This window comes from Acinonyx jubatus, chromosome D3 (assembly GCF_027475565.1).
Source record: "Acinonyx jubatus isolate Ajub_Pintada_27869175 chromosome D3, VMU_Ajub_asm_v1.0, whole genome shotgun sequence".
Classification (NCBI taxonomy): domain Eukaryota; kingdom Metazoa; phylum Chordata; class Mammalia; order Carnivora; family Felidae; genus Acinonyx; species Acinonyx jubatus.
In genome coordinates this window covers 79,383,281-79,410,001 of record NC_069392.1, presented here as the reverse complement: position 1 = coordinate 79,410,001, position 26,721 = coordinate 79,383,281, and the positions used below count along the sequence as shown (strand labels likewise).

Below are 26,721 nucleotides of genomic sequence, written 5' to 3'. Positions count from 1 at the left end.
AGCATATCTCACTCAGACCAATAAATGCTCTTCATTTCCCAAATCAAGAACATAGTAGACACTCGACGTATTGAAGGATTTAAGGATTTGATTCCTCAACTGATTCAACTGGCATTTATTGAGCATCTGTTATGCTCTACACATTACTGGCACTGAGACGACAAAAAATATTTTAAAAAATGGCCCTTATGAAGTTCACATACTAGTGGGGAAAGACTGTCACTAAACTAAATAAATAAAATATATAATGAGAGTGACAAGTATTAATGAGAAAAGCAAAACAGAGAAGAGGGACTGTGTGTAGTGAGGCTGCGAATTAGAAGTTTGGAGGCTGATATGTATAAGTGAAAACTGGGAGCATGGCCAGATGGACCTGTGGTCCACACAGGAATTCAGGTGGCATGGGCACACAGGTGGGAGCCCATATGCATGAGGAACCAAGAGGCATCCTGGAAAGAATTCATGTTCAGGAGGAGAGTCAGGGCGTCCATGAACCAAGGACAGTGGCTCAGGTTCAGAGATGAAGGGCAATTGTATAAGCAGCCCACCTGTATACTCAGGTCATGTCCCTCCCACACTCGAGCCTGAGTCTCAGGGCAAAAAGCTTCATGGGGCAGTTCAAATAGCCTCTGCGTCATCCTTGAACAAGACTGGGATAGCAATGCAGCCTTGCTTGGGAATGACGGGATGGGATACGGCAAACAGGTAGTGAGAGTTTTCCAACCCCAGCTTCCACTCCAAGCAACGAACTGCCTCCTCACACCAAATCCTTGGGCCCACTGGACAGGGGCAGCAGGTCCAGGCCTAACCCAATGCGGTTCTGGACACAGCACCAACAGAGGGTGGCCCCTTCGTGGACCCATTAGTGACATCACAGGTGGCTTCTGTGGCACCAGAGAGAGGGGAGCAGATTCGACACTGAGCCAACCACAGGGAAGGGAAAAGTGGGGAGTCCCAGAGAGGATTTGGGGCACTCTGGAAGTAAGGAGTGGGATTCTGAAGGACCCACAGTAACCAGTGGGAACAAGCACAGGAAGGGTCTGTTGGTTTGGTGTAAGTTCTGTAAGACTTACAAAGATTTAATTAATAGAAAGCAGTATTTTAAAAAATAAATCTGACGACTGCGTACAGAACCTAGAAACCCTGCCAAACCCACGCTGGTAAATGTCAGCCAACAGCCTTATTACCTCTTCACATGAGTCTTTTCTACACTGATGGTCAAAGATGCTTGGGGACTAGACTGGGGGATTCTTGGCATAGATGTATCAGAGCTGCTGTGAGCGACGCTGACTCATGTCCACATTACCGGACATTTCCATCACCCATTTAAGCATCTTAACGGCGCCTTCACTGTCACACCTAAATTGTCAAAGTTGCTATCTACATATAACCAAAACAAACCATGAGCAGGCATTGTACCCGCACCTCTAGCCTCTTCGGGTTCTGTCAAAATAATTGTTAACATGGAAAATACTCCTTATGATGTACTTTATGTAGCTTATACTGCATCTTTCCCATTACAAAGGTGGCCATTTAGAAGCTCAAGTGATGTTTACAGAATGCAAATCTCATCAAGTCATTTGTCTCGGAAGAAAGTCCTCATTCCCTGAAATGGCTTACAGCGTTCCGCACTAGGAGGTCCTCACCCATCACTCAACCCTTGTCCTTGCCCATCGAAGCCTTCTCACAGCGCCCAGCACCCAAGTGGCATTACTGTTCTGAAGTCTGTCTTCTCTGTTTATGAAGACAAGGACTGAGGCTCTGAGGCTCTTTGGTATTCATTTTATATATACATAAATTCATATATATATATATATGTATATGTATATGTATATATGTATGTAATGAATAAAATACATAAATAATATGTATAATAATACACACAAGGCTTAGAACTTAGGTGCTCCAGAAATATATCTTCCAAAAATTAACCAGGTTATAAATGAATAATGAAATGACAACAATCTTTTAAAGTCATTCACTCTTGGGCAGCAAATCTGGGGCTGACTGGAGGTACACGTGCTTTTTTGTGTCGGACTGAGGGTGGGCTGGGTGCCTCACTGAACTCCGCTTTCTCTACTGACCCAAAGAAAAAATCAAGTGCCACCAATGGAAAGAAACAAAAGAAGGTTCCCCCACAATAAGACATAGAAGGAGCAGCTTCCCCGAGAAAGGCCCCAAAACAAGAAGAGGGATGACACTCTCAGGAAGTGAATCAAAGGAACATGGGACATGAAAGCAAACACCAAGAGCTGGTCGAGTATCAGTGTTATAGCTGCTGGGAGAACTGGAGCCTCCTTCCAGCTGCCCTTTTCTGTTGCCTTAGGTAACTAACAGCCATTTGATAGGATGACCACAGACCATGACATAATATCCAGTAGGATTAAGGTAGGAAAACCATATAGCTTATAATCCAAACCAGGATACTTTTGAGCATGAAATGGGAAGCTGTTGGTTGTTACACAAGGACAACAGAGGTGAGCCAAGACTGGGCCAGTCACACCAGTATTTTGGTTACCCCATTAATCCAGGCACTCCAAGGACAGCATGGGGAGAAGGATCTAGATTCCTCAATGCAGAAGTCTGAGGGGGATTTCTCCCCAAGAAGCGTCTCCATTAAGTCTTCATTTCTGCCATTCCATTCTGCTCCTGAAAACAAAAAAAAAAAATTAGAAGTCAAGGGAAAAAGCTATACTTATCAGTAAACACACAGACAAATCTCTCACTGTACCATATTTTTTTTTCACTTCATCTTTAACTGTGCAGTAATTTCACATGGAGGAGGTCACTCTGAAAAGAGAGATCCGAGAAAAGTCCGACGTTCTATGCCCCGTTGATACACAAGGACGCAGAATCTGGTTTGATGCTATTTACTGCCCAGGGGGGCGTCCCAGGCTTCCCTGTACATTATAGTGAGGATGTGAATGCAGTTAGGAGAGCAGCGATTTTGCCTGAGTCACTGTGACATTGTATATACCAAACACTGATCTGGAGGTTCAGTGTTCCTGAAATAAGAGAGAGAAAAAAAGACGACTGATAAACTAAGAAGAGTGTTTAAGTATGAAAGGGAATAAAACTGATAGAAATGAAAACAAAATACTATCAGAAAACACCTAAAAAAAAAGTAGAGACTTTTTGGTTTTTGAAATCCATGTAAAGGAGATTTCCTCCCTACTAACTTTTTTTTTCTTTTAATTATTAGTCTTTAAGTTTTTTGGAGCAGTTTTAGCTTTACAGAAAAATCGAGCAAAAAGACTTCCTATCTACTCCCTTTGCCCATCCCTCTGAATTTCCCCATTATTAACATCTGGCATTAGTCATACACGTATCCTCCCACATGGTGTCGTATTCAACAATTTCATGGCTCTCCGTGATGGATACTTGGGTTGTTTTCCTGTCTTGGATATTATGAATAGTCCTGCAATGAACCTGGGAGTACAGATGTATCTTCAATACACTTACTTCATTTCCACTGGATATGTATCCAGAGATGGGATTGCTGGATCTTATAGCAGTTCTGTTTTTAACTTTCTGAGGAACCTCTGTACTGTTGCAGTAATGGCTAAACCAATTTACACTGCCACTGACCGTGCATAAGGTTCCCTTTTATTTACATCCTTGCCAACACTGGTTAGTGCTTTTCTTTTTGACACGGCCATCTTAACAAGTGTGAGGTGATATCTCATTGTGGTTTTGATTTGCATTTCCCTGACGATTAGTGATGTTGAGTAATCTTTTCATGTACCTGTTGGCTTTTTGGAGGTCTTCTTTGGAGAAATGTCTTTCCAGGTCCTTTGCCCATTTTTTTTTACTGAGATATAATCGACATATAATGTTAGCTCTTGGAAGAGTGAAAATAGCTGTGTTCTCCGTATCTGGGGGAGATGTAGGAGAAAAACATCAAAGGAAAAGACCTCAAAAGGGAAAGGCTGCAGCAGGTGCAAGGCCTTAGGACATGTTTTCACAGCTGCTCTTAAGGAATGCCTTGAGCCATGAGCATTGTCCAGGGCCTTCATGCCTGACCCTTCCTGGTCATAAAGAACAATCATCTAGAAATTCAACCTTGAAAAACAAAACCATTAAGTTGATTAACACACTCGCTTAGCTGACTTTTTGCACGTAGTCTTTAGCAATTTCCCTAATAAAAGGGGGCCTCATTCTGACTTCAGCATGAGGACCTTCACTTAACTGCATTTTGTTTAAGGACTCATCTTTTGCAACTCTGGCCATACTCCCTGCAACGGGTGCCTGGGTGCCCTAAAAAGCTCCCCATCCTACAAAGAGACTTCGGAGAATGACTCCAGCACCCCTCCCAACTTTGCTCTCCCAGGCTGATTTAGTCATTGTCTCTCCAAGTCCTCCTCTCCTATCCCAGCACTCACACTGGTGTTTCTGAAGGCCCCTCTCTGAGACTTATTCCTGGCTTTGACTCTAAATGATGACCATCACCAGCTCAGTCCCCATCCCTTCAAGCGGGTTTTGGGGTTCTAGGACTGCAGCCTGTGAGCAGACACTCAGTCTGAGTCTTTTTAACAGACAGAGGCCAAGCCAAGTGAGCGCCATGATGCTCTGCTATGGTCAAGCCCACAGCACCTGGCCTATGTGATACCCCTGAGTTCCTATACAGCATATGCCAGGTTCACGTAGAAGGACGCAGCATTCACCGGACAGGTCCTAGTCATCGTTTCTTTAGGATGTTTAAAGTGAATAGTAGATGCCAAGATACAACTCTTTTCTCCACCCATCATTGTTGCTCCAGGTATCTCCACTGTAGCACAGTGAAACCCTCTGTGCTCGGGGACCACTGGGTTATTCTGTGAAGTAGGCCAAAGTGGCCTCTTGGCTTTATGCCATGTGACAAATGGGCTTATAAAGGATCATTAGGATAGCCCATCCTTCAGTGCCCTGATGGGGATAAAAAGCCATCACTGGCTGCCACCACTGTCAGTAGAAAAAGAGGTGTCCCATCACCTTAGGGGGGAAGCAGTGGCCTGTTATGGACTGCCTCTTCTAAGATTGGGTTACGGAAGAGAGAACTGAAGGGCCCCTATGCTTTGTTCACATCTCTGAGAGAGTTCTGGTAGGAAGCATTTATGAAGAGGGCACTGAAAAGGCAGTAAATGTATCATGGCCATTATTATCTGATTATCACTTCATGTTATCTTGAGTAGAAATTAAGGAGGATTTCTTTTTTTAAAAAGGTTATCTTTTAAATAAAAATCTCCTGATTGATTTCTGTTTTTGCTGTTCTGAATTTTTATTCATTGCATTATTGAAAGAAAAGAGAGAGGGGGGAAGAAGGTAGGAAGGAAGGAGAGAGAGGAGAGGAGGGAGGGAAAGAGAGAAAAATGAAGGAAAAATGGAAAGAATAAAGGAAGGGAGGGAGGCAAAAAGAAACATCAGTTATCCAATTTAGGGCTTGAAAACATTTGGCCAAAAATTCCACGAAAATGTTGATTTAGACTCCTCCTTCTTCAATCTCCTTTGGTAAGTCATTTAATTACTGGAGTATATTAAAAATCTTCACAGAACTGAAGGCATTTTATATATTTATTATAATGAATACAGAATTTTGAACTAAAATTCATGATGTTATGTCTACACATGCAAGGAAAACTATAATATTTAATAATCCAACCCAACCAAAGCTGAAGCCCTTAATTTAGTTTTCTGAAGGTAGATTGGTCACTTGTTCAAGAGATCACTGATATATACAAGTCAAGTAAATCTAACCCTTGAAAACTGTTCTCATCGACTTGATCATGTCACCCAGATAGCACTTAAATGAGGCCCCAAAGATAAGAGAACCAGAGAAGCTTTTTTTGTAAATGTATCTTCTTCCATGATTTCTGTAATTTTAGGGTTCACCAATTCAAGGTGTAAGTTGAGAGAGATCCTAGACCCATTTTGCTGATGAGCAAAGTAAGGCACAGAGGTGTGTAAGGGATGAGCTACTTTTAGTCATGGGTTTGTCCCTGTACCTCTTCTGTGACCCTGAGCCCCCTCAGCCCCACTTGTTTAGGGAGAGGCGAGCTTGCCACAGAAGACGATCATGTTGGTAGGGATGTGCCTTATGAAAAACAGGAAAGGGTGGTTCGCCATGAACTGAGCTCGGATGGGGAGTCTTTTTACAACGAAGCTGTCCCCAGTAGCTGCTGCTGCCTCGGTGCCCTCTTCATTGACATCCACGTATGACTTGTGGATGACCTTTGATAAATGCAGGCCTTTGGCTGGTGATATTCCAGAGAGATCAGCTTTGATTTCGTTGAAGACATCTGTCATCCCAAGGGAGTTTAGCAAAGCATTTAGCTCATACTTCATTTCAAGTTTGAACCTGGGGATATGCACTTCAACTTCCCTCTCTACCATGTTAGCAGAGCTGGTCCACTCGTAAAACGTCTTCATGTTCAGCTGTTTCTCTATCTAAGAGACAAAACACAGATGAGCCCATGTAAGCCAAACACGTGCCTGTGGCATTAAATGCCATTCGTTTTATAATTCTCAGTGTGCATGATTCCATGTATTGCTTTCTTTTGTACCTTGAAAATATGCTCAAGTCCTATCTGGGAAAAAACAAATAAAACAAAAAACACAAAGAATGTTGCATTCAGCCACATCTTCCCCATTCTATTGTCTACTTTTCATCGATGTTTCATAAGTAAATGCCCCAAACGTGTATCCTACAGTCTTCTGCCTTAACTCCCTCAGAGGCAGACTTCACCTAAACTCCCTCTCTTGCCTCTGAAGTCCTTGTGTTTCCTGGATGAAGTCACCATTTCTTGATTTGGTTCTCAACTCCAAAACATTAAATCGCACCCTCTATTACAAATTTGTTGCTCACTTGACTTCTGTGATGCCAGGATCCCCTCATTACACCTGGCTTCCCTCCTGACTTTGCCCTTGCCCTCACTGCCTCTGCTATGCGACTACTCCCGAAGTCCCGAAGAACTGAGGTTCTACACACCTTTCACACCTCCGCTCAGCCATGTAGCCTATCAGGCCTCTTCTCATCCTCCCCACCCAGTGCCATCATTCTGTGTAAGCCCTTTAAACCGCTCCCCTTGGGCATGTGATCCCTCCAGCCAGTCCTCCCCACAGCTCCAAGACCAGCAGGCCAAGACCACAAGAGTTGAAAACTTTTGTCACTTTCTCTCCATCCTGACAATATACAATCAGACATAAACTATCTTTTCCTTTTGTCCTTTTCTGCCCTAATCCGAGTTACCATGATGCAAATCTGTCTTGCTGGTCTCATATCTCTAGGGCATTTTCATGAGCATTTTGCTCTAGCTGGAACCACAGGGTACCCTTGTTCACCTATTCATCTTCTACCCCTCCACCTGTGCAACATCAAGGTTACTCGACTAGGAGCCTTCCAGATCCCCTCATTGTCTACTCTCTCTACTCCCACAGGACTTCCGGCAGAGTATCATGGCACTTGTTACATGCTATTTATAACTGTGTGTTGGAACCACACGTTTGTCTATGTTTCAGAACCCACTACGTCTATGTTCTATGTTCCAGAACCCACTAGAATTCTCAGCATAAACAATGTTTGGTGTATGAATGGCTAAACGAACAGATAAATGAATGCATCACAAGCTAATAAAGACCACTTCTACACTGCTTCCAAAATGCTATCTGCCTCCAAATATCTTCCCTGGCAGTCCACAACAGGTGCCCAGAGGTCTGAGCCCCTCTGAATCGGCCATGCCAGTATCACACCTGTTCTCCTGGCCACAGCCATGCTTCTCTTCCTAGAGGTCCACACACACACATCCCAACCCAGGTGCTTCAAGAAGCCTTTCCTAGGCCCCACCCGCCCGTGCCACATTGTTTAACCTCAAGCAGGCGCTCCCTGCCTTAGAAACCTCTGACTGGGACCATCCCATCCGTGCGTGTACGTCAGCTTCCTCTTTGTCATTCCCGCAGAACACTGGAGAGTTCCAGCAAGGCTGGCGAGGTGCGCTCACTCCATGTCAGTGGCTTGCCTGCTTCTGTGCTAGGCAGTTTTGGCTGCAGCCAGAGAGGGGGGGGGCTTTGACCCAAACCCCTGCCACCACCATGACCTTTTCTCAATGGCTGTGGCACTCATTTCCCCTACAATAGCAGGATGCTAAGAAAGAGTGGTTGCCTCATGAAAGCATGTTATAACTGGGTTGGAAAAACTGCTCCCGAGTGGAAGGTGGCTTAATCAGATTGCTGTGTACTAAGACCCTAACCGGCATTACAAATCCATCACTAGACAAAGATGCTTCCCAAATGTCAAGTAAGCAGCAGGTGCATGTATTAGTCCAAGATGGCACTTTTGCCTCCTTGTGCCCTCTTTTATGGAAGAATAGATTATTCCCCCTGAAATGCATGGTCCCGAAGGCAGGGCCCAGGGTCCCCCTTCCTCTCACAGCCCCTGCGGCCTACCGCTGAACCCAGCGTGTGACTGAATTAGGGACTGACCACACTAGCGTCACACACACGTGCACATGTGTTTCCTCTTCACATTAGCATTCTCTAACTTCACCTGTTCCAGGCTGGCCGTGCCCGCGGGAAGCAGAACAATCATGCTTAGTTTGTGGTTCACGTAGGGCAGCTCCAGAATTTGCATCTGCGGCTCCTTTATGAAGGCTAATTTATATGTTCCCGTTTGATACATCATTTCCACAAGTACGCTTTTACCCTATTAAAAAAAGGGGGGTTCTCATTAGGTACAACAGTCACATATTTGCATGCACATGTACGTATGCTGATGTTTTCGCAAAACATGAATATTTGCATTAACACTAAAGGCATGGGTAAAATAAAACCAATAAAGGACACCCTTTATTACTTTCCTTTGCAAAGGTTATGAATTTTTTATTTTAAAATAAGTCATTGTTAGAGCCTGTCTAGTTCAAATACTATATACAGTCATCTACATATAAAATTTCTTTTATATATTAGCTTGAGACGCATTCAAAACGAAGCTAGCATTACCACCTAAGATGATTTATGTGGAAAAATGACATCATAGGATCATTTTCTTTGCTAATCCAATTGGAGGCTCTCTAGGAGAAAAGTAATACGGAGAGCTGTGTTGTGCTGAGAAAGCAACCCCAGCACACGTGGACAGAATGCGTGGCTATGGGAACAGGCTCTCTTACCTGCGAGAGGGGTGCCAGTCTCCAAAGGCTCTAGTTACGGGCCCCATGAGAAAGATTACTGGCACTTTGTGAGGAAAAATTAAAGCAAAATTCACAGAAAACACAATTAAAGAAACCTATGGAGGGGCGTCTGGGTGACTCAGTCGGTTAAGTGTCCAACTTCGGCTAAGGTCGTGATCTTGCAGTTCGTGAGTTCGAGCCCCACATCAGGCTCTGTGCTGACAGCTCGGAGCCTGGAGCCTGCCTTGGATTCTGTGTCTCCCTCTCTCTCTCTGCCTTTCCCCCGTTCACGCTCTTTCTCTCCCCCCGCCCAAATAAATAAATAAATAAATAATAAACATTTTTAAAAAAGAAAGAAACCCAGACCAGTGTCTTCACTGAAACTTTCTAAATTGGCCTTAACATTCTCCAGAATTTATCATCAGTCTGAAAACAAAATACTTACCTCACTTAGCAGAAAAGGGGTTTTAACTGTCTCTCTTTCCTGAAACTTATTTTGCCATTGTCCTTTGAAATATATGGCATTCACCAGGACCATTACACAAGAAGGATCAATTGTGCCCTTTCCAAAGAGGTTTGTGACTTTTCCTTATAATAATAATTAAAAAAAAAAAGATAATATATTTGGATTAGAACTTGGGTTTATTGATAACAGAGAGTTGAACATTCACTAGAAATCTGGAACCATTTCTTAATTTTTTTTAATGTTTATTTGCTTTTGAGGGAGAGACAGAGCGCGATCAGGAGAGGGGCAGAGAGAGAGGGAGACACAGAATCTGAAGCAGGCTCCAGGCTCTGAGCTGTCAGTGTGGAGCCCGACGTGGAGCTCAAACCCGCAAACTGTGAGATATGACCTGAGCCAAAGTCAGACGCTCAAACCGACTGAGTCACCCAGGCAGCCCTGGAACCATTTCCTTTTTAAGGCTAGTTATAAATTTGAGACACCAGAAGAACCCTTTTATCTCCTGGCCATGGAGGCTGTCCTTGTCAAATGACGTTTATATCACAGGATTGAATGCTTTGTTATTTCTAATCAGAAGATGGCATCCAGAGAGTAGCTAGTATATTAGCTAATGATCCATTTGTCTGATACCTAGTCATATCCAATGCCTTCCTATACATTACTGCTTATTTAGAAAATCTTTAATAATTTCTTATGGCTTCCCTTTAATAGTTAACAGGCTTCATACTTACCAGCACTTCACCACATCCAAATAGGTTAAGCATTCAAAAGATTCACTGATTCTTACAATGTACTAGCAATTCGTGTATCACAAGTATATACCAACACTTAAAGTAAATACATATCTAAAAATCAGAATTTATAAAAAACATACAAGATGTTTACTGCTTTGTTAATATACTGTTCAAATTGAACACCAAGCCCCCTTGGTGCACCCTGGTACACTGCAATTTACAAAACCTTAATTCAATACAAGCTAGCAATAGGAAACATAAGGATATCTGGAACATCAGACTCTAAGCTTAATTTTTCCACTACTGTTCTAAGTAAATTAGCAGATCTGAAAATGTGTAGACCTTTCCAAGCATTTTCTAACTTAATACAAAGAACTGAATAAATGCATATTTTAATCTTGTCACCTATTACTAAACTTGAATAACACCCATCAGTCCACCCATCAACAAAATATTGTTGACACTTCACTGATAAGTGAAATAGTGAGATACAGATATGTTAGGGGCAGTCTTTAGGCTCAGAGAAGTATTTATTTTGTACTACTGACATGTTCTTCATAAATGCAATTAGCTTTAATTTAATACTTTGATGTTATTTCATCCTAATTTTATTACTTAATAAGCTTTATTTCTCCTGTATCAAGGAATATGATTGCCTACATTCATAAACCTCAGAGACTACCAGTACAATGAGTTGATGGCATAACCACACAGACGGGGATTTCAGCATGGTACTTTGTGCATCTCTAGTGGGATAGACCCAAAGGACAAAAAGAACTCCAAACAACATCTTAAGCTACTGTTATATTTTATTAGTATTGTTATTTGGAGACTGTGTGTATTGTTGGATGATGCGATTTTGCAATAATATTGGTGACATTGGAATCTGGGATTTTTGACACAAGATAAAAGGGAAATAGATGTAAAAAAGGGAGGGCTGTTAAGTAAAAATCCTATGAACTGGAATTTGAACTGGTCGTATCAGTAAGAAATTATGCCGTATTTCATCTAAAAAATGTATTCACTGAGAAGGCCTTTAAACAATGACCATGCCAGTATCAATGGGAACTCTTGTACCCAGGCTATGGTCTCTAATATCACTTCTCATGAGAATGATCCAGGATTCCCGCGAGAAGTAATTCTAGGTCATCAGCAGGACATGAGTCTGGAACATCTGGTAAAATCAGAAAGCAAAGAAGCCATCAAATTCCACAAGAGTAGGGTCAAAAGGACTTAGGAGCCAATATAAAGATGGGACCCCTGACTAAAAGGAGACAATAAACCGAAACATCTCAAAATGTTTAAATTTATGAATTCATAATGATACTTTAAAAAGAAAACTTGGGGCACCTGGGTGGCTCAGCTGGTTAAGTGTCCGACTCTTTGATTTTGGCTCAGGTCATGATCTCTGAGTTCGTGGAATCAAGCCCTGCGTTGGGCTCTGTGCTGACTGAATCCCTGCTTGGGATTTTCTCTCTCCCTTTCTCTCTGCCCCTCCCCTGCTCAGCTCGCTCTCGCTCTCTCAAAATAAGTAAAAAAACATTCAAAAAAATCTTTGGGAAAAAACTCATTGGCTGTCTTCGAGGATGCTCAGAGGGGGTAAATGTTGGCTCAAAAACTGGTATTGAAGAGAAGGAATCTGGCATCCTTTTTTTTTTTTGTTTTCCTCATATCAACTGTACTTAGAATAACCAAATATTTTATGAGTAGAAGTTTCTCATAATCCAGATTATAAAGAAGGAATGGAAGAATTGGAATACTGCATGGGGCGCCTGGGTGGCTCAGTCAGTTGAGCGTCCGACTTCATTCAGCTCAGGTCCTGATCTCACAGTCTGTAAGTTCGAGCCCTGCATCGGGCTCTGTGCTGACAGTTCGGAGGCTGGAACCTGCTGCGGATTCTGTGTCTCCCTCTCACTCTACTCCCACCCCCCAACTTGTGCTCTGTCTCTCTCTCCTTCAAAAATAAATAAACGTTAAAAAAATTTTTTTAAGGAAATAAATGTTTAAAAAAAAGTATTTTTAAAAAATTAGAGCTAAAGGAAGCCAGGCAGTCAACACTGAAGGGGCAAAGATCTCATAGGCAGGAGAAACACAAACAGATGAGCTCAACAGGGACTTTCTGAATAATTTTTTCCTCAAGGTATAGTGAAGTTTCAAAAGTTTCCCCAAGCCTCGATAAGGAAAAACATGACAGAAACTGAAGACCAAGAATTTAAGAACTACTTTTCTCAGTGCTAGTGAAAAACTAATTGAAGTTCAGGAGCTGGCAAGGTGGGAGAGATGTTTCAGAATAACGCAAGGAGCAATCCACTGAGAATGTATGGCAATTTAAATACCTATGCACTTAAAAACGCAGCCTCAAAATATGTGCGGCAAAATTGGACATAACTAAAAGGAGAAACATAAAAATCCACAATCATAGTGCAAGATTTTAATACAGCTTTTCTCAGTAAATGATGATAAAAAGCAGTCAAGAAAGAAGCAAAGACACTCAAACACAGACATCACAAATAACAAAGTCAGCCTAACTGATAAAATTAAAAAATCTCACCCAGTAACTAAAGAATACACATTATTTTTAAGTGCACATGAAAATTTTACCAAAATTAAAACATATGCTTTACCTCAAAAGTCTCAATAAATTGCAAACAATTGAATTATTATGTTCTCTGATTACAACAGAACTGAGCTAAAAATCAGTAACTAAAAAACAACCAGAAAATTTCCACTTTTAAATAACCCCTGAGTCAGAGAAGAAATCTCAATGAAAATTAGAAAATATTTTGAGGCCCCTGGGTGGCTCAGTTGATTGAGCATCCAACTTTGGCTCAGGTCATGAGTTTGAGTCCCACATCAGTCTCTCTGCCTCCAGTGTGGACGGATTCCACTTCAAACCCGCTATCCCCCTCTCCCTCTGCCCTTCCCCGCTCATGTGTGCGCATGCACGCACACACTCTCTCTCTCTCTCTAAAAATAAAACATTAAAAAAAAGAAAATCAGAGAATATTTTGAACTGAATGATAATGGAAATACAATGAAAAATTGTGAGATGGAGTTAAAGTCATACCTAGAGGGAAAGCAATGGTCTTAAATGCATACATTAAAAGAATATCTGAAAATCAACTGTTCATCTCAAGAAAATTACAGAAAGAGTAGTAATTTAATACCAAGATAGTAAAAATAAGGAAATAAATGATAATCATAAATATTCATGTAATTAAAAAACTACAATAGGGAACACACAAGTTGATTCCTCGAAAAGACTAAAAAATTACCAATCCATAACAAGTCTAATTAGGAAAAAAGAAAAAATGCACAATTCATGTTTCCAGAAATAAAAAAAGAGAAAACATTATATAACCAAAAGACATTAAGAAGGTAATACAACTTTATTATTAGCAATTTTATGCTAATACATTTGAAAATTCAGATAAAATGGCTGTATCCCTTGAGAAAAAAATTCAAAAACGTACACAAGAAGAAACAGAAAATATAAGTAGGTCTCTATTTATTAGAGGAATCAAATCTCTAATCAAAATCTTCCCACATAGAAAACACCAGGCACAGAGGGCTCACCTTGGAATTTATGTAAGATTGTTTATGTAAGATTGGCGTGAATTCTTCCAAATATTTGAAGGAGAAAAATTCACACCAATCTTGCATAAACTCTCTTTTGGAAATTAGAAAAAGGGGAGAAACACTGCCAACTGGTTTCATAAAGTGAGTATAACCTGGATACCTGAACTGACAAGAATATGTGAATAAATAAAAACTAAGGTCAAATTCTTTCATGAACACAGGTGCAAAACCTCTAAAGAAAATATTAGGAAATGAAATCTGGTGATATGCAAAAAGCATAACATACCATGATCAGGTTTCTAGGACAAAAAGGTTGGTTTAACATTAAAAATCAAGGTAGTTCCCTAAATTAGTATACTAAAGAAGAAAAATCACAGCTCAATAGATACAGAGAAGGCTTCAATATGATATGGTTAGTATCTATGCCTAAAATTCTTAGTAAACCAGAAATAGAAATTTCTTTAATCTGAAAAAATACATTCATAAAAATACAGCAACAAACATTATGCTTAAATACATATTATTAAAACCATTCAGAAACAAGATATAAATCCAGAAACAAGACACAACGTAAGGATGCCCAATATCAGTACCTCTATTCAGCGGAAGGTCCTAGCCAATAAGAAAAGAAAAGCAGCAAGGAAGGCTGAAGAGGAAATGACTGTATTTATAGAAAATCTAAAATAATATAAGAGTAAGCTAGAGTTATGAGAACTCAGCAATCTTAATATATGACAGCCAGTTATACACTCCTACGTCAACAACAAATAAAATTTGGAATAACTGATACTAGTAAAAATTCAGTAAACACCTCAAATATCTGAAAACCATTTGTCAAAAGACATTAACATAGAAAAATACAAAATGTTAATGAAAGACATTAAAGAGGACCTAAATAGAGGTAAACTTCATGGAAGTGGATTGGAAGCTGAATATTATAAAGATGCCTGTTCTTCTCCAACTCTATAGACTCCATATCACTCCAACTAAAATTTCAACCAGAATATTGATAAAAATTGACAAGGTGATTTTAAAATGTACATGGATTCCACTTATGAGTGAAATCATATGGCATCTGCTCTCAGGCTGACTTATTTCACTTAGCATAACACCCTCTAGATCCATCCATGTTGTCTCACATGGCATGATCTCATCCTTCTTTATGACTGCATAAGAAAAACAACAAATGGGGGCATCTGGGTGGTTCAGCTCAGGTCATGATCTCACCATTCATGGGTTCAAGCCCCGCGTCAGGCTCTGCACTGACAGTGTGGAGCTGTTTGGGATTCTCTCTCTACCTCTCTCTGCCCCTCCCTTGCTTGCTTGTGCACTCTCTCTCTCTCTCTCTCTCTCTCAAAATAAATAAGTAAACTTAAAAAAATGAATAAACAAAGAGCAGAATCAGACCTATAAATACAAAGAACAAAGTAATAATTGCCAGAGGGGAGGGGGTTGGGGGTTGGCCAGAATGGGTGAAGAGGAAAGGGAGATACTGGCTTCCAGTTATAGAATGAGTAAGTCAAGGGAACAAAAAACACAGCATAAGAAATATAGTCAGGGATACTGTAATAGTGATGTGTTGGGACAGATGGAGCTACACCTGCGGTGAACACAGCATAATGTATAGACTGAATCACTATGTTGTACACTTGCAACTAATGTTACCAGCGTGCATCAATTATACTCAAATGAAAATAAATAAAATGTATGTGTAATGCAAAAGATCAAGTTAAATCAAGGCTCTTTGGAGAGGATCAACAATGGACTTAGACTTCCAGCTATCAAGACATATTATAAAGTTACTATAATTGTGGTATTTTCATGAGAATAAATAAACAGACAAATGGAGCCCGCTGAAGAACCCAGAAACAGACTCACAGATCATCCGGCTTATGAAAAAATGTACGTTGGAGTGTAATGGTGACAGGATCCTTTTCCCAATAAACAGTGGTATGTCAAGTAGATGTCCACATGTGGAGTGGAATGAACTTTTAAATGAATCTTGACTATAGTGAAACAGTAAAGCTTCTAGCGGACAGCATAAAAATATTTTCATGAGCTAGGAGTAGGCAAAAGATTTATTTAAAAGTATGCCAAGGTACTGACTATAAAAGATTGACAAATTTTGCTCCTTTGAAATTGAGAACTTCTATTCATCAAAGGCACCATTAAGGGAAGGAAAAGACAAGATACAAAATGGTAGAAATTACTTGCAACATACAAATTCAGTATATGCAAAGAATTCCCTAAAAATGTGTAAGAAGAAAACCAGACAAATCATCCTGATGTACGGACAAAATATTTAAACAGGCACTTTACAAAGGAAGATAGGAAGTATATAAAAATGTTCAATGATATAATTCAAAAAGGAAATGCAAATTAAAACTAAACTCACTACAATGGCTAAAGTTAATAAGACTCACAGGTGTTGGCAAAGTTGAGGAACAAATAAAACTCTCATTCATTGCTTGGGCAAGTACATTGGTAAACCACTTTAGAAAATTGTTTTGGGGGCGCCTGGGTGGCTCAGTCGGGTAAGCGTCCGACTTCAGCTCAGGTCATGATCTCACGGTCCGTGAGTTCGAGCCCCCCATCGGGCTCTGTGCTGACAGCTCAGAGCCTGGAGCCCGTTTCAGATTCTATGTCTCCCTCTCTCTCTGCTCCTCCCCTGTTCATGCTCTGTCTCTCTCTGTCTCAAAAATAAATAAAAACGTTAAAAAAAATTTAAAAAAAAAGAATACTGTTTTGTATCTATTAAAATTAAATATACACATACCTTATATGGTCAGCAATTTCATTTCCAGGTATCCATCCAACAAAATCACATACAGTATATGTACCAAAAGAAGTGAATCAAAATGCTGATAGCAGTGCTGTTCGTAATAGACCCAAACTAAAAATGTTCCGAGTGTTCATTAAGACTCAGTAGACTGGATAAATATATTTAGGTATTTTCAGAGAACAAAGATAGACATCGATGAAAATGAGCAAACCATGCAACATGTAGTCACAGGGATGAATCTCACAAAATTTTGAGCTTAAAAAACCCTAAGTACATGCTTTATGATTCCAGTTAACATGAAATTTAAAAATAGGCAGAACTAATATATAGTAAAAGGAGTCAGAGAAGTCTTAATGTTTGGCAATAGGGTGGGTTCGTTTCTGGGAGGAAACACGAGAGTGGCCTTGGAGTGTGCCCTTCCTAGTAACTAATGTTTTATTTCTCTGACCTGCTAAAGGTAGAGGGGGGTTACCTGAGGGCATTTGCTTTTGTGATAATTTCTGCTTTGTGATAATTCATGGAATAGCAAACATATACTGTATATATTTCTATAAGTATACACACACACACACACACACACACACACACATATATATATTTCAGTCAAAAAAAATTATTTTAAAAACCAAGATGAGGGGCACCTGGGTGGCCCAGTCAGTTAAGCGTCTGACTCTTGATTTCAGCTCAGGTCATGATCCCAGAGTCTTAGGATCAAGCCCCACATCATCTACCCCACTGAACATGGAGATTAAGATTCATTCTCTCTCTCTCTCTCTGTTCCCCCAAACTTCCCCCACTTGCACTCTCTCAAAATAAAATAAAATAAAATAAAATAAAATAAAAATAATTAAATTAAATTAAAATTAAATAAAAAATCCAGACGTAAGAAACATACTGACCAACTGCAATGTATAAATGTTACCTGAGTCCTGATTCACGCAAAACCGAGACAATTGGGGAAATACAAAAACTCGCTGCGTATTTGTTAATATAAACGGTTATTTTTAACTTCCTATATGTAATAATGGTGCAGTGGTATTTTCTTTTAAATAATTTATATTTTTGAGAGACACAACCTGAAAAAAGATATCTGGGCTTTGTCATGGAAAAGGCAGTGAGAGAAGAGAGTACAGATAGAGAACTGGCCTTAAGTAATAAATCTTGCAGCTGAGAGGTAAATAAGGATTCACTATATTATTCTCTCTCTTTTTTCTTTAAATCTTTCCTTAACTAGATGTTTTTACATAATGAAATGAACACATCTTTAAATCTAAATATTTAATCTGCCATTTTTTAAAGAAGTATTTGACAACTGCAAGATTTATTTTAAAATCATGAAAGGTGGATTTCAATTGAATTAAATTTAATTGCAGAATGTACAACCCTTCTATAAAGTAGAAATACTGTTCTACTCATTCTCAGAATCACCTGGCTTAGCTCACAATCAGGACAAACGACTGTAAAGAATATTCCAAAATACTCCCTTCTTGTCCTCCATTGTTGATCTATGTTAGGTCCTGGATGTCACCCAGCTTCCTTGTTAGCACTGACTCAGGGAGTTTACCAAAACAGTGCAATTAAAGTTTGAAGACACCCGTGGGACTTATTCTTACCATTAGTTTTACTTTCAACCCAAGCATTAATAGTTTTCCTCGTTTCTTCTGGAGACCGTTCAAAATCAACAGTTTGCGGCGTGGTTTGATACAGTTTCTCAGAACAGTTTAGATATTGCTGTAAAAAGAAAGGACAATAGCACAACACAAAAACAGTAGAAGGGAAGCAAAAGCCTACAGCTCTATGTGTTCTAAAAATCACAACACAGAGGGGCACCTGGGTGGCTCAGTCGGTTAAGCATCCAACTCTTGATTTTGGCTCAGGTCATCATCTCATGGTTCATGAGTTTGACCCCCAAGTCTTGGGCTCTGAGCTGACAGCGTGGAGCCTGCTTAGGATTCTCTCTCTTGCTCTCTCTCTCTGTCCCTCCCCTGCTCGTGCACACTCTCTCTCAAAATAAAAAAAATGAAACTTAAAAAAAAAATAAGTAAAATAAAATCGCAACACAGAGACAAAAGCAGCTCGTGTTTTTATGTCTGAAAGGAAGCCGAATCCATGTATACTTATTCTTTAATTTTTTTTTATGTTTATTCACTTCTGAAAGACAGAGAGAGACAGAGCACAAGCAGGGGTGGGGCAGAGAGAGAGAGAGGGACACAGAATCTGAAGCAGGCTCCGGGCTCTGAGCTGTCAGCACGAAGCCTGACACGGGGCTCGAACTCACGAGCCGTGAGATCATGACCTGAGCCGAAGTGGGACGCTCAACCGACTGAGCCACCCAGGCGCCCCCATGTATACTTATTCTTAATAAAGCAAATGGATTTAAACAAATCAAACAGCTTTCCAAAAGCAATGTTCAGAAGTGTTTGATTATCTCTTCTGTCCTATCATTGGCATTCTTTGTTCTAAAATGCTCAAAGCAAAATGGCAAGATACAATTTACTCTCACTGCTCTGTCCTCTCAAACAGACAAATGGGAGTCACTGCCCTACGTTCTAGATGGGAAAACTGAGGACTAGAGTGACGAAGTGATTCAGGACCGGGGTGATTACATTTTGCTTGTTGGAGGCCTAACAGAGGGCTTGGTCTCCTCGTGGTATCCCTAAAAGCCACTATAATTAAAATGGTAATAATATTGTCTGGTGGACATAATTGACATTTTTTTCAACTTTATGTAAAATGTGAACAAAAATAACTTAAGGAATTCACTATTTTACTCACCTATACTAGCAATCCAAGTAAAAATAGTGTGCAAAATCAGTATAAAGAACCTAGCCCTCTCTTTTAACCAAGTTCCCAAGCTGGCCCCAATATGACATTCTGGACCCACCACTGATTACCACCCATGCATGGCCCTTGATTTCTAGAACTGGGAACTTTCCACTGCCTCACTGCCAAGGCACCAGCCAAATCTACATTGACTCAAATGAAATTGCCTGCTGTTCCATTCTTGAGACCTTGGGGACATACCTCTATGGTATGTTCATAGCAGGACCCAAGGCCCCACCATGAACTGAGCAGGATGATACAAGACTTAGAAATATGGCAGGTATGAAAGTGGCTGCCTGGGGTGTGGCTTGCCATTTGCTTAAGTGGGTTCTCTTGTGCCTAAATCCATTATAGAACAAAAGGAAAGCTTGCTAAGAGCAAACTCTGGGCCTCGGGATGACTCTTGTTCTGAGCTGGTCCAACTGTGGCTAGAACATGCTTAAGTGACTGTCCTTAATCCATGAGATGAAAGTTTTTCCAGACAGAATCCTGTGATAATAATATCTCATGCATGATACAGATCATGACAATCTGCACGACACTAATGAGGAGCTTCACATTTCAGGAACAGATGCATTCGTCATTATCCCAAATCAACATTTCTCTACTACCTACGTCCAGATCACTGTTTGTGGAAGACACGGGGCGGGAGAGAGAGTATTCCAACTTTAGGGACCATGACTGCTAATCCCCACCACATCAGCAGGCACTCCATAAAAGAGTCACCGTAAACTTTTAGGACAGCAGGAAACAGCACTTCTGAAACAGGTCCACACCCCAGGATGGACCACCCCAAGTTGCAAAAATTCTGACAATCAACTGTTAAGACACAGACTACATTACCAGACAAGAGGAGAACATTAGAAATTCAGGACTTCATTCTGCTTCCCCGGGCCAGCATTTAAATAAAACTGGTCAAATAAAAGCTATATCGCTGAGGCTAGCATTTCACCTTAATCACATCAGGATAACACAGCAATTAAAACAGGAAGATAGATTTGGATAGGGGTTGCACTCAGGCTTTGCCACTTAATTATCTCGGCTACCTTTGTCAACTTGACTTTTCAGAATCCGCCTCACAATTGTAGAATTAATGGCAATTTTGTACTTATATTAGGACTATGTAGCAGTTAATGTGATAAGACCTACAACGTATTAAGTCGAGTAAACGGCACATGGTAAACACTCAATAAAACTCCATATTACACTACTGTTGGGAAATGTTATAAATAGTGTTAGAATCTTGAAGCTAAAAGGGATTTAAGTCTAATTCTCTCATTTTAAAGATAAAGGTGACTTTCCCAAAGTCATGTGTCTCACAGGGAACAGAATTCACATCTCTTGGCTCCCAGTCTGGTATGCTTCCCATTGATTCTTAGTACTCTGCCATTAAAGACCTCTGAAGAAGGGGTGAGAAACGTATTTTGCTTTTTCCTGATCCACAAGAGAATTCTTAACCACTTTGTTTTGTGCTTCATCCCTGACCTTGCTTCTTGGACAACTTTGGTGGTTTTTGCAAAAATAAAATTGTTATGTGATATTTCACAACTTTAAATGGGATTTTGATAAAACCATTTCACTGAAACTCTAAGTCAGCTCAAAATTTAATCTCTTACAGATGAATGCCATGTGGCTCTTCTCACTCTTCCCTTATTTTATGGTTTGAAACCTAGAGGATGCCAAGACAGCTGTGGGTCGCCATTCCAGACGGACTTACCTGATGGAACATCATCGCCTTTGTCCCGTAGAGTCTGTTGGCCATGCTGAGGGTATAGTTAGAGTCTGGCTGGTTAATTTGAGAGAATAAGACTCCAAACGCTGAATGAATCCTTCCAGCTTGGCTGCACTGAAGCACCAATAAACAAAGAATGGAGTATTAAGTTGCTTGATTTCTTGCCATGGGAGGGTTATAAATAATGTGGAAACAGTAAGTAGACAGCAAGGTGTTTGCCTCTGAATAAAAGGGTAGGGAATACCAGCAAGCAAAGAGTTGGGGAGTTTAAAGCATGTTCCTTCTCTAGATTTCCTCCAGCACAACAATCTCAGCACTCGGTGACCTTAGTCACAAGTTGTGTGCAGAACTGTAAGCTATTGCAAAACACACAAGCACTTGTTGGCCCCTATGGTTAAATCCAAAAGCACAAGTTTTCATAAAGAGATCCTATTGGGGTCTTTAGGGTGACGATCCAAGTTTTGCTGCTGTCCCTGTACCTATAGAATCATCTCTGTCACGCTCCTTTCAACGTCTCCATTTTCTGTGTGACCATGGAACCAAACACTTTAGCCCTTTGCTGAACTGATCTCACTCACCCATCCAACCCATTCCCAGGAGCAATTCTGTTAGACCTACGGCTTTGAGGCATCTGCACTCAAGGACATTATTGGGGTCTACCCACATTCCCTGAAGCAAAGTTTCCCAAACTACGGACGTGCTTTAATCTCCTCACAACAAGTTGGGTTCTGTGAAGCAAATATTTTTTGAACCTGTATGTATTTATGTGTTTTCTGAATCAATCACAATCAAACACATAACCATATCACGTGTGAGTTCTAATTTTGATGTCAACAGGAATTCTCCTACTAGAGAGAAGTGGGAATCACAGTCCCAGGCAGTGTGGGCTGGGCAACATCAGGCCCCGTTTTCCTGGGGTCTAACTATAAGGCAATGGGTCCTCTCTCAGTGACCCCACTGCAAAAATCTACTCCCTCACAGATGAGGCTGGCAGACTCAGTCCCATGTTGAGATTTACGGCACAGTCCATGAAAGAACAGAAAGCTTGAGCAAGAATAACAATAAGACATATGATAAAAGCTGGGGGACTTTAATACTGTAATTATCTTCATTATGTTAACTGTATAGGCTGTAGCAATTACCAGGAAGACTAAAGGACTTGACCAACGGAGACAATGCTGCTGGGTCCTTTAGGGGCCAAAGAGGGGCTCTGCCACTCAACCCCTGCACTATTAGTCCTCGGTGCTCTTATGTTGAAGAGCATTTGATAGCTCAGTAGTGATACTATCATACCTTAGCTGAGGCCTTGAACTCTGGTTTTAAGGATTCTGCAATACGATTAAAGTGAAGCACCTAGGAAGGAAAAAGAGGAGTCAATTGATATCAAAAGCAACATACAGTCTATAAACGTGAATATTTACAAGTTATCTGTTTTTCCATTTCAGAAAATGACCAACGATAACAGCTAACATTTAGTGATGTCATCTTCCGGGTACCGAACTAAGCTTTGGCATATCTTACTGAATCCTCGCAAGAGCTTCGTAAGTAGATGCTATTATCCCCATTCACGTAGGGAAACCAAGATCAAGAGAGAGGTTCCCTGACAACTGTCTGTCCATCTCCAGACAGTAATGAGGCTCCTCTGCCCCCTCCTACTGTTCTCAGGCCCTTCACTATGACAGTTGACCCTCTAGGGTCATGTAAAACATTACATGGTGTCCCTTTACAATATCTACTTTAAGCCAAGAAAATCATGAAAGTGCATCAAAATATGGAGGAAAGAAATAAAGGACAAAACAATAATATGATGTGTAAGTATCCAAAGAGTTAAGTGATATTCATCTAGACTTTCCATAGCGATCAAAAATACATATAATGGAAAAATCACTATGTATCAAGTTACCCCTTTTCTCTTAGTCTTTCTGTTTCCCCACGTGTAAAATAGGGATAATAATCCCTACCTACCACATAGGGCTGTTGTGAACGTCAAATGTACTAATGAATTATTTTTTTTTACACTTGAGAGCTTTTAAAGTGTTATTAAGTTTTTCTATCGGTTGCAATCCTGGAGGGCAAGAATAGTATCACACATGTGTTCTCTGTCATATTTAAATCACTGAAAAAAAGTGAACTCCAAAAGTAAACTACAGAAGGGTATGCATGGGAACACCAATGGGAAGGAAGAGACTGTGTTGCATTTATTGTGTTATTTGCATTGTAAGTATTGCACCATTTAACCATTATTCCAAGAAATACGATTTTCCCAAATGTGTTTCTTCAGTCACAAGATGGCAGAATTTCCTTGGTATCAAGATGCATGTGTCTGGCTGACCCAGACGGGTGCACAGAACACGTGAAAGGTCTGTGGAAATCTCTGCTGTGTTCCATACCTTCTCCATCTGCCCTGCACTGTTTCCTCTGGCCCCAAGGAGAACCATACTTAGAGCATAAAGCAGACTCAGTGGTGAAAAGAAGATGTTTTCTCCTACGTTGTGCCTGTTCAGCTCTTTGAACACATCAAGGCAAAAGTCAACGTTTGCTGTGCTGAGAGGATCCATTTTATGCCAAGCACTACCTGAGAACACATGGAGGGAAAAAAATCTCAGAATATTACTTGGAAGTACAGGTAATACATAGAGTTTGGTTATTAAATTTCACGAATTTATGAGTCTGAGCACACCGCTTCGTGAAAAATTACATACTCACTAATGAATAGAAGTCACTAATGAATAGAAATCACTAATGAATAGAACATTTAGTGTTCCTTTCAACCAGTGGTTCAAGGCTGTCTCACTCTCATTTGTGAACATTTAAAAGTAATTGTTCTGCGGCAGAAGAGCAGAAGGAATTAGGTCTTCATGCTCTTAATGTCCATGCTACAAGATCCTCCTCATCCTGGAATTTGTACAGAGAAATTCTCTAGCTACACAAGTTCAGCCAAACAAGTTGCTTTACCACTAGACTGCACACCTTCACAGCCTCACAGGAGAACACTTTTCTCTTTCCAGATACCTTCAAGTTCTCCCCAGATAGCACTGTAAAAACATTAATTACCTGCTGCTCATCCCTTCCTTTCCTTCCCCTTCCCTTCCCTTCCCCTTTTCTCCCCTCCCCTCCCCTCCCCTCCCCTTCCCTTCCTCTGTGCTAAGAGGACACAGATTTCATGAATCCACTTTCATGTAACCATGCACTTCAGAGAAGGCTTCAGGATCTCCATACCCCAGGGGCCAGCCTTGACTGGCCTAAGCCAAGTGAGGTAATTCTGTCTCCTGCAACAGTGACTAACTGGGTACCAACTTTGAGTTATATTCTGAGGATCCAATGTACAGCATGGTGACTCTAGTTAATAATACAGTATCATATAGTTAGTTGAAAGTTGCTGAGAGTAGATCTTAAGCATTCGTGCGCACACACACAGAAAGTTAACTGTGTCAGGGGTTGGATGTGATCCTGGGAATCATTCCACAGTGTTTATGAATATGAAATCACCACATTGTACCTTTTAAATGTATACTATTATATTTGGCAGTTATTGCTCAGTCAAGTTTGGGGGGAAACAAATAAAATTTTAACGATCAGAAGGTGCCGTGATTCTTGCCAATAAGGACAAAAAGTCATTGCTGGGCTTCTAGAAGAGGTTTCCCTCTGATAAAAAAAAAAAAAAAGACAGAGAGAGAGAGAGAGAGAGAGAGAGACTCACAAGAGGAAGACATCCCTCTTCTTCCTCTTATTTGTCTTCATGTGACTACTATCACAGCAGCGACTGTGTGACCGGGATGTAGCCAGCCCAAGAGGATAAGCCAGACGTCGGAGAGGAAAGGTGGATAGAACCTGAGTCCTTGTTGATGCACCATTAAGTGGATGGATTAATCCACCCTGGATCTGTCCTACCTTGGGATTTCTCATCATGTAGGATGATGTTTCCTTATATTTTAACTCATTTTGGTTGAGTCTTCTGTTACTTGCAACAAAAAGCACCCCAGCCTCCCCAGGGATTTCTTCCTACGCCCTTGACCGCTAGGACCCATTAGCCCACCTGCCTCACATTCACACATTTCTAGCACAGCTACATCTTTCTCCCTTATTTAGTTCCCCAGCGATCTACAACTACTTTGTTCTTCTTCTTCTCATCTTCTAGATTACAGCTTCGCACTCTTGTAGAATTCAAGTCTAGGCCTATATTCTGTAGGCTATTATGACAGGTGACCAGTCCACTGCCTCCGCCCGGGTGTGTTTATTTTAGTTACTAACCTGCCTTGTTTTCAGTACATATCTGAGTTGAGCTCACTGGAAGTGTGTTCTCTGGGGCGTGACTCTGTTGGCTACTGATGTAGGCATTCGTGTCATACCTCTCACTAAAACATAGTTCTCTGTGCCTTTAGAGCCAAAGGAAGCTAAGCTGAAGGTGAATGCCTCAGAACTGGGGCTGGGAGGAGGGTGCACAGCTCAGTGCTTCTCGGGCAGAGACAGCTGAAAGGAAACGTGTCGCTTGTAGACTTTCAAAATAATGACCCACCAAATTTATATGGCAAAAATGGTGATGACACATACCTGTAATTAAAACTGGTCGTCCTAAAATAATCATTAAGGACTAAGTGCTATGTATTCGAATCATCAGACCACCCAAGATAGTATAATAGAGCCTAGCAGTTATATTATAACAAGCCTGGACTGTATTTTTCTTTGCTTTGGACAATTTGTTTTAAAGGTATAACACAAAGGTTTTGCTAATCTTATTTAATGAAAATACTAGCACGTGCCTTTAACAGGATACTGTTCTTCAAGTTAGTTTTAATACAGCTCTCTGTAGCTGGTCTAATAATAACAATATTATTGTTGTTATTCCAGAGCGACATGGATAGAGCTTGAAAGCTCTTTATTTCACTACCTTAATAATGAAACCAGTTTCAGTCCAATAATGAGGCATGTCCGAGGCAGATGCTCTTTATACTGCCTTCTGCGTTTCGGTAAATGGGGTTAGCTAATGGAATCAGGTTCTAGAATGAAATTTCAGATTTAAGATTTATAAGTGAATGTAAATTTATTCTTCTTACATCTACATCATCATATTGTCATTATTAAAAACCTGCCTACATATTAGAGTGAACAGTAGCCCTACAGTTATGGGGGCGCCTAGCAAAAGAGTCTGGAATATACTGATAGACCACCTATATGAACCACCTACTTTTATATTACTAATCTGTTGGTTTCTTTCTCTTTTTTCAACCACAAGCACCAAAGGCAGAAGTAATCACACCCCTCAGTTCTTGGCACAGCCATCATTGGGCCATAATTCTCTTCTTTGCTAACTGACTTCAACCCAATTCATTTTCTTTCTCTTCCATGCCTGCAGACAACACTTATGGTTCGTTTAAAGCATATTCTTATACCTACATGTGTCCTTAAAAAATATTTGTTTCTTTATGTAGCTTTTCATTTTCATAAATGAGCTTATATCAAGTAATTTCTTT

The 26,721-nt window shown here is 40.5% G+C and overlaps 2 protein-coding genes across 7 annotated transcripts in view; both read right to left on the bottom strand.

Annotated features, from left to right (window-relative positions):
- Positions 1-5,381, bottom strand: part of SERPINB7 (serpin family B member 7) — a 66,195-nt gene extending 60,814 nt beyond the window's left edge. Inside the window, exons 1-2 of one of the 3 annotated variants that reach the window (XM_053205819.1) lie at positions 2,732-5,381; positions 2,519-2,649 (exon numbers count right to left, since the gene is read on the bottom strand). In XM_053205819.1, coding sequence (XP_053061794.1) covers positions 2,519-2,617 — 99 coding nt within the window. In that variant the 5' untranslated portion in view covers positions 2,618-2,649; positions 2,732-5,381. Of the gene's footprint in view, positions 1-548; positions 819-2,518; positions 2,650-2,731 lie in introns of those variants that run through there. The other 2 variants (XM_053205820.1, XM_053205821.1) reach the window with 2 other exon arrangements.
- Positions 5,382-5,532: 151 nt separating this feature from the next.
- SERPINB11 (serpin family B member 11) overlaps positions 5,533-26,721 on the bottom strand; it is a 72,525-nt gene continuing 51,336 nt past the window's right edge. For all 4 annotated transcript variants that reach the window (XM_053205822.1, XM_053205823.1, XM_015083474.3 and 1 more), the window contains exons 2-8: positions 23,641-23,825; positions 22,544-22,603; positions 21,236-21,364; positions 18,309-18,426; positions 9,583-9,725; positions 8,519-8,674; positions 5,533-6,423 (exon numbers count right to left, since the gene is read on the bottom strand). In XM_053205822.1, the coding sequence (XP_053061797.1) occupies positions 6,019-6,423; positions 8,519-8,674; positions 9,583-9,725; positions 18,309-18,426; positions 21,236-21,364; positions 22,544-22,603; positions 23,641-23,825 (1,196 nt within the window). In that variant the 3' untranslated portion in view covers positions 5,533-6,018. The remainder of the gene's footprint in view (positions 6,424-8,518; positions 8,675-9,582; positions 9,726-18,308; positions 18,427-21,235; positions 21,365-22,543; positions 22,604-23,640; positions 23,826-26,721) is intronic.